The 8,313-nt window shown below is 40.4% G+C and overlaps 2 protein-coding genes across 2 annotated transcripts in view; both read left to right on the plus strand.

The window, feature by feature from the left end:
* Window positions 1-4,794, plus strand: part of LOC133032552 (uncharacterized) — a 49,579-nt gene extending 44,785 nt beyond the window's left edge. The window contains exon 2 of the mRNA XM_061106538.1: window positions 3,505-4,794. Coding sequence (XP_060962521.1) covers window positions 3,518-4,123 — 606 coding nt within the window. The 5' untranslated portion in view covers window positions 3,505-3,517 and the 3' untranslated portion in view covers window positions 4,124-4,794. The remainder of the gene's footprint in view (window positions 1-3,504) is intronic.
* LOC133031661 (uncharacterized) lies at window positions 331-816 on the plus strand. Its single transcript, XM_061105166.1, has one exon. It carries the CDS (start codon window positions 331-333, stop codon window positions 814-816), a length of 486 nt encoding a protein of 161 aa, XP_060961149.1.
* Window positions 4,795-8,313: the final 3,519 nt, after the last annotated feature.

The following is an 8,313-nucleotide window of genomic DNA, read 5'->3' on the forward strand; positions in this document are numbered from 1 at the left end:
TTACAAAAGGCTATGGGAACTAATTTGAAATTCAGCACAGCCTTTCATCCTCAAACAGATGGGCAATCTGAACGAACCATTCAGATACTTGAAGACTTGTTACGAGCTTGTATTATGGATTTTGGAGGGTCATGGAGTAAGTATTTGCCTCTGATTGAATTCTCCTATAATAATAGCTATCAAAGTACCATAGGAATGGCTCCCTATGAGCTGCTCTATGGAAGAAAATGTCGTTCCCCAATTCATTGGGACGAAACAGGAGAACGGAAATACTTGGGCCCTGAATTAGTCCAAAAGACAAATGAAGCAATCGACAAGATCAAAGCCCGAATGCTTGCTTCTCAAAGCAGGCAGAAAAGTTATGCAGATCCCAAGCGACGGGATGTTACATTCCAACCTGGTGATCATGTCTTTTTACGAGTATCCCCGATGAAAGGAGTCAGACGTTTTGGAAAGAAAGGTAAATTGAGCCCTAGGTTTATTGGACCTTTTGAAATTCTGGAAAAAGTTGGGCAAGTTGCTTATAGGTTAGCCTTACCTCCAGCATTATCAGCAGTGCATAATGTATTTCATATTTCCATGCTGAGGAAGTACGTGTCTGATCCAATGCATGTTTTGAGTTACGAAGCATTGGAATTGCAACCTGACTTATCATATGACGAACAACCAGTGCAAATTCTGGATAAGAAGGAAAAGGTTCTCCGAACCAAAACCATATCATTAGTCAAGGTACTTTGGAGAAACAGTAAAGTGGAGGAAGCCACTTGGGAATTGGAATCTGATATGAGGGCCCAGTATCCTGAGTTATTCAGGTAGATTTCGGGGGCGAAATCCTTTTAACGGGGGGATAATTGTAAAGACCGCCTATGAATAGTACTTTGTATTATTAATTATTTAGGGTTTATGTATGAGAATTTTATTATTATTGATAATAATACAATTATGTGAATTTATTTGAGTTCGTATGTATTTATTATGCTATTTTATGTTTAATTATCCAATTTCTGTGTTTGTGTTCGGAAGCGGTGGAAAGCGACGTTGGGGCCTTTAGAGAATTATATTATATGATTTAGAATATTATCGGGGTATTATTGTTTAATAGTAGAGGCGTTAGAATTTTCGGGGATTAGTATTTGACCAAATCGCCCTTAAGTTGTTTAGTATTGATATTTTAATTGAAGGGTAAATGGGTCTTTTTACTTTAGTGTCTTGGCTTTTAGTGGAAGTAGAAGCTTCCTTTAGTTAATTTATACAGATAAATAATAATAATAATAGTTTAAGGAGGAAGAAGTTAGTGTGAATTGATGTTCAAGCTTGGGAATTTTCCCTTCTCCCTCTCTCTTTCGTGCACCCTAGAAAACCCAGCAAGAAAAGGGTTTGGATTGCTGTTTGCTTAGTCTTCCTATTCTCTTGAAGGAGAATTTGTATAAGGTATGATTTCCTAGTCTTTTTCTCTTTGCTTCTAGTTAGTATAAGGTTAGGTTTTGAGGTTTAAATTAGGATCTTTGGTTCTGTAGCTATAGTTGTTATTTGAATTTGATTTCTGTTGTTTAGGTGAGTTTAATTGAGTTGTTTCTTGCTGTCCTTGTTGGTTGTAGTAAGGTTTTGACAAGGTTTGAGTTTGAAAACTCAAACCTTGACCTCTAATGGTGTTTTTGAAAATTGAATGAATTGTTGAGATTTGTTGCTTGGATCTGGTCTATTTTAGTGCATACAGGTGTTCTGGAAAGTATTGGAAAGTTTGGGATTAATTTGAGTTGTGGGGGTCGGATTTTTGGTTCCCAGACCAGAATCGGAATTCCGGTTCTCGGAGCTGCGTCAACCTGGGTCAGACCTGGGTTGGTCCGAACCAGGACTTCGGTGCTGGGAACCTACTTCGGTTGGGGGTTTTCAGGAGCCCTAGTTTTTCCCGTTTTTAAGTAATTTAGGGTATTGGCATCCTTTTCATCGATAGGGTTAAGCTTAGTTTGTATTTTAAATCCTCGATAAGTAGTTTAGCGAGTCACTCATCGAATTTTGAATATTATGGTTTAGGGCCCTGTAAAACGTTGAGCTGCGCTTCCACTCAGGCTGACCGGCACACTTGAGCACGGAACGAGGTAAGATAGCGTAAGAATATATATATATGAATGTTTATGCTTGTTCTGGATGTTAATGTAACTACGGTGTTACCAACACGAGTACCCAGGGTACATCGTGTTCGTGGTACAACACCTAGTAATTCTCGGGAGTACACTTAGGGCTCTACCAACACAAGTACAGAGTTGGTACTTTAGTGCATTTGGTATAGAAGTCGTACTACCCTTAAGAACGTTCTTAATCATTTGGCGAGCTTCGTTGTTAAGCTCAGGGCAGCTTGATCATAAAGCTGGCAGCGTGCTACTTTTATATTTCTTGCATATCTTACTGAGTCTGTTGACTCATCAGTTTGCTACCTTGTGTAGGTAAAGGAAAAGCAAAGCTGGAGGAACAGTGAGGTGGAACTCGGCATGATTGTACATATTGCGGCAGTGCAACCTGGAGGGTTTCGGTTTACAAATATTTTGGAGTCTGTATTTTGAAGATGCATGTCCGCAAAACTTTAAAAAAATATATATGTATATATATATGTATATGTAATAATTAGTACTTTTAACCTAAATTTTGATACTCGGGATCCCGATCCATATGGTTATTAATATATAAATTATTAAAGTTAATTTCCGAGTTTATTATTATTAAAATACGGGCGTTACAGTTTGGTATCAGAGCCACTGGGTTGTCCACTGAAGACCGTCAAGATATGTACAATCAAGGCCAGTGTCGAGTTCAACTCACGGTTCCGTAAGCTTTATTTCTTTTTACAAACTATTTAAAGATATGTTGTGTTGTATATATGATTAAATAAGATCTTTTAAATGTTAATTGCGGTCTTGAAAGTATTTTGACCACTGTCTGACCTACGTGCCTTGTGGGTTCGCAGGCTAAGTCCTAAATAATGGACGACCAGCGAAACGTTAGAAGGCAGGGTGAATTGGTTGAGACCGGAGGTGGTCGGGGTGGTAGAAATCCCCAAAACCCCCGTGGATGCGGTAGAGGCCGCGGTCGAGTTCCGAGAGGTGGACAGGAGAATCCACCTCAGGCCCCTGTTGATTGGGAACAAAGGTTTGCTGAGATGCAAACTAGAATTGAGCAACAAGAAGAAGAGATCCGACGACTCAGGCAACGGGATGTCCCTGTTGAGCCTCCCCTGCAACCGGCTGTTGCAGTTCCTGCAGCCCCTGCGGTGCCAGCTGAGCAACATGTTGCTGGTAACCGCATGGAGCCTTTATATGAGAGGTTCAGAAAGCAAGCGCCTCCAGTATTTCTGGGAGGCCCTGATGTTCTTAAGGCTGAGCAGTGGTTGACTGTGATCGAAAGAATACTGAATTTTATGGGAATAGCTGGAAATGATAGGGTGGCATGTGCCACGTTCGAATTTCAGGAGGATGCCCTGATTTGGTGGGAAATGGTATCCCTTACTAGGGATGTGACCAGAATGACCTGGGAGGAGTTCCGGGAATTGTTCAATGCCAAGTATTACAACGAGGCGGTCCGCAGTGCAAAGCGGAAGGAATTTATTGAGTTGGTACAAGGTGAGAGTATGTCAGTGACCGAGTATACCACCAAGTTTGATCGCTTGGCTAAGCTAGCCTCCGGAATTGTACCGACAGACTTCAGTAAGAAAGAAAAGTATTTGGCTGGGCTGAATGCCAAAATCAGACATGACCTGGTTATTACAACGAGTGATACAACGACTTATGCAGAAATGGTTGATAAGGCTCTTCGAGCAGAAGGGGCAGTGAAATTCTTACAAGAAACTCGAGAGTCTTCTGGTGTTGGTGGGGTTACTACTCTCCCTATGTCGGGTCCTGAAAAAGAGAGTGGGGGTTCTACCCTTGAACAGAGGAAAAGAACTTTTCCATCTTCAGGAAGTTCAGGGCAAGGTAAAAGGTTTCGAGGAAACCAGAACAGAGGGGGACGTCAGACTTATTCTTATCCTGAGTGCCCGCGTTGCAAGAAGCATCATCCTGGAGCTTGTAACCGGAGAGCCTGTTTTCAGTGTGGTTCGGTGGGACATCTCGTGAAAGATCGCCTCAGTTGAAGAAAGAGGAACCGAAGCCCGAGGTCAAACCTGTATCTGCTCCTGCTCGTGTTTTTGCTATAACTCAGGCAGATGCTGCTGCCAGTCCTTCAGTAGTTACAGGTCAGCTTCTAATCAATGGTTTTGCTTATACTGTTTTATTTGATTCGGGTGCTACTCGGTCTTATGTGTCATCAAGACTTCTTGATCAGTTTGATAGACCTAGTGATATTCTCGAGACGGGGTTTGGAACCCTGTTGCCTAATGGGGAATTAATTATTTCAAGAAAGTGGATTAGGTCAGTAATAATTAGAATTGAAGATAGAGAATTGAGTGCTGATCTCGTGGAGTTGCCATTGGCCGAATTTGACATTATATTTGGTATGGACTTTTTGTCTAAATACTCTGCTAGTATTGATTGTAAACGGAAAATGGTGACTTTTGAACCGGAAAATGAGGAACCTTTTGTTTTTGTTGGCTCGGTCCAAGGTTCTCGTGTCCCAAGAATCTCAGCGTTGAAAGCTAGGGATTTATTACGAGACGGATGTGTTGGTTTTCTGGCAGTGGTAGTGGATTCCAGTAAACCTGTGTTACTTGGACCAGAAGAAGTTAAAGTGGTTAAGGAATTCCTGGATGTATTTCCAGAGGAATTGCCGGGATTACCACCTCAGCGGGAGATAGATTTCATCATTGATTTAATTCTGGAGCGAACCTGTTTCAAAGGCACCCTATCGAATGGCACCTGCTGAATTAAAAGAACTAAAGATACAACTCCAAGGGATGTTGGATCTAGGGTTTACTCGACCTAGTGTGTCACCTTGGGGAGCCCCTGTGCTATTTGTGAAGAAGAAAGATGGAACTCTTCGGATATGTATTGATTATCGGGAGCTGAATAAGTTAACCATTAAGAACAAATATCCTGCGCGAATTGACGATTTGTTTGACCAACTTCAGGGCAAGACTGTATTCTCTAAGATTGACTTGAGGTCTGGGTATCATCAATTGAGAATTCGAGAAGAGGATATCCCGAAGACAGCTTTTCGAACCAGGTATGGTCACTATGAATTCCTGGTTATGTCTTTTGGGTTAACAAATGCACCGGCAGCTTTTATGGATCTCATGAATAGGGTATTCAAGGATTTCCTCGATAATTTTGTAATTGTATTTATCGATGATATTCTTGTGTACTCTCGGTCAGAAGCAGAGCATGAGCAACATCTTCGAATGGTTCTGCAGCGGCTTAGAGATCATAAACTTTATGCAAAGTTCAAAAAGTGTGAGTTCTGGCTGTCACAAGTGTCTTTTCTGGGGCATATTGTTGGAAAAGACGGAATTATGGTTGATCCAGGAAAGATTGAAGCAGTGAAGAATTGGCCTAGACCTAAAACAGTCACTGAAATTCGAAGTTTTCTCGGTTTAGCGGGTTATTATCGACGTTTTGTGGAAGGATTTTCCAAAATTGCGATGCCGTTATCCGAGTTAACTAGGAAAAATCAGCGATTTATATGGTCAGATAAGTGTGAAAAGAGTTTTCAAGAGCTGAAGCAACGATTGATTACAGCTCCTGTTCTAGCCTTGCCTTCTGATCAAGAAAAGTTTGTGGTGTATTGTGACGCTTCAAGGCAGGGTCTAGGCTGTGTGTTAATGCAAGCAGATAAAGTCATAGCTTATGCTTCTCGGCAATTGAAAGATTATGAGCAGCGTTATCCAACTCACGACCTAGAACTTGCAGCAGTGGTGTTCGCCTTGAAAATTTGGCGACATTACTTGTATGGTGAAAGGTGTGAGATCTATACTGACCACAAGAGTCTCAAGTATTTCTTTACTCAGAAAGATTTGAATATGAGACAGAGAAGGTGGTTAGAATTGGTAAAAGACTATGACTGTGAAATCCTGTATCATCCTGGAAAGGCAAATGTTGTGGCTGATGCTTTAAGCAGAAAAGGACCTGATCAGATATCTAACATGGTTATGATTTCCTCTCAGCTAGCTTCAGAAATGACAAAAGCAAACATTGAGTTGGTAACTGGGGAATTATTTAATCTGACACTTCAGTCAGATTTGTTGGAAAGAATCAGAATGGCTCAGTTAGAAGATTCAGAATTGACTAAGATTCGAGAAGATGTCTTAGCAGGCAAAGCTAAAGACTTCTCCATTTCTGACAATGGAATGTTGCTGTTTAAAGCACGTGTGTGTGTCCCTGATTTCAGTGAGCTTAAAAAGGAAATTTTAGGAGAAGCTCATACTACCCCTTACTCGTTACATCCAGGAACCACCAAAATGTATCAAGATTTAAAACCCTATTTCTGGTGGTACGGGATGAAGAGGGATGTAGTGGACTATGTCACTAAATGCTTAACTTGTCAGCAAATCAAAGCTGAGCATCAACGACCGGCGGGGTTACTTCAGCCATTAACACTTCCAGAATGGAAATGGGAAGACATTGCAATGGACTTTGTGGTTGGCTTGCCTAGAACCACAGGAATGTACGATTCAGTTTGGGTTGTGGTGGATCGTTTTACAAAGTCAGCACATTTCTTACCTGTTAAGGTAACCTATTCAGTGGATCAGTATGCTGATTTGTATGTGAAAGAAATTGTCCGTCTTCATGGAGTACCGAAGTCAATCGTTTCAGATAGGGACCCTAAATTTACCTCAAAATTTTGGATGAGTTTACAAAAGGCTATGGGAACTAATTTGAAATTCAGCACAGCCTTTCATCCTCAAACAGATGGGCAATCTGAACGAACCATTCAGATACTTGAAGACTTGTTACGAGCTTGTATTATGGATTTTGGAGGGTCATGGAGTAAGTATTTGCCTCTGATTGAATTCTCCTATAATAATAGCTATCAAAGTACCATAGGAATGGCTCCCTATGAGCTGCTCTATGGAAGAAAATGTCGTTCCCCAATTCATTGGGACGAAACAGGAGAACGGAAATACTTGGGCCCTGAATTAGTCCAAAAGACAAATGAAGCAATCGACAAGATCAAAGCCCGAATGCTTGCTTCTCAAAGCAGGCAGAAAAGTTATGCAGATCCCAAGCGACGGGATGTTACATTCCAACCTGGTGATCATGTCTTTTTACGAGTATCCCCGATGAAAGGAGTCAGACGTTTTGGAAAGAAAGGTAAATTGAGCCCTAGGTTTATTGGACCTTTTGAAATTCTGGAAAAAGTTGGGCAAGTTGCTTATAGGTTAGCCTTACCTCCAGCATTATCAGCAGTGCATAATGTATTTCATATTTCCATGCTGAGGAAGTACGTGTCTGATCCAATGCATGTTTTGAGTTACGAAGCATTGGAATTGCAACCTGACTTATCATATGACGAACAACCAGTGCAAATTCTGGATAAGAAGGAAAAGGTTCTCCGAACCAAAACCATATCATTAGTCAAGGTACTTTGGAGAAACAGTAAAGTGGAGGAAGCCACTTGGGAATTGGAATCTGATATGAGGGCCCAGTATCCTGAGTTATTCAGGTAGATTTCGGGGGCGAAATCCTTTTAACGGGGGGATAATTGTAAAGACCGCCTATGAATAGTACTTTGTATTATTAATTATTTAGGGTTTATGTATGAGAATTTTATTATTATTGATAATAATACAATTATGTGAATTTATTTGAGTTCGTATGTATTTATTATGCTATTTTATGTTTAATTATCCAATTTCTGTGTTTGTGTTCGGAAGCGGTGGAAAGCGACGTTGGGGCCTTTAGAGAATTATATTATATGATTTAGAATATTATCGGGGTATTATTGTTTAATAGTAGAGGCGTTAGAATTTTCGGGGATTAGTATTTGACCAAATTGCCCTTAAGTTGTTTAGTATTGATATTTTAATTGAAGGGTAAATGGGTCTTTTTACTTTAGTGTCTTGGCTTTTAGTGGAAGTAGAAGCTTCCTTTAGTTAATTTATACAGATAAATAATAATAATAATAGTTTAAGGAGGAAGAAGTTAGTGTGAATTGATGTTCAAGCTTGGGAATTTTCCCTTCTCCCTCTCTCTTTCGTGCACCCTAGAAAACCCAGCAAGAAAAGGGTTTGGATTCCGTTTGCTTAGTCTTCCTATTCTCTTGAAGGAGAATTTGTATAAGGTATGATTTCCTAGTCTTTTTCTCTTTGCTTCTAGTTAGTATAAGGTTAGGTTTTGAGGTTTAAATTAGGATCTTTGGTTCTGTAGCTATAGTTGTTATTTGAATTTG

This window comes from Cannabis sativa, chromosome X, assembly GCF_029168945.1.
Source record: "Cannabis sativa cultivar Pink pepper isolate KNU-18-1 chromosome X, ASM2916894v1, whole genome shotgun sequence".
NCBI classification, from domain to species: Eukaryota; Viridiplantae; Streptophyta; class Magnoliopsida; order Rosales; family Cannabaceae; genus Cannabis; species Cannabis sativa.

Coding starts and splice junctions, on each gene's coding strand:
- LOC133031661 (XM_061105166.1), top strand. CDS start 331: ATGCTTGCTTCTCAAAGCAGGCAGAAAAGTTATGCAGATCCCAAGCGA.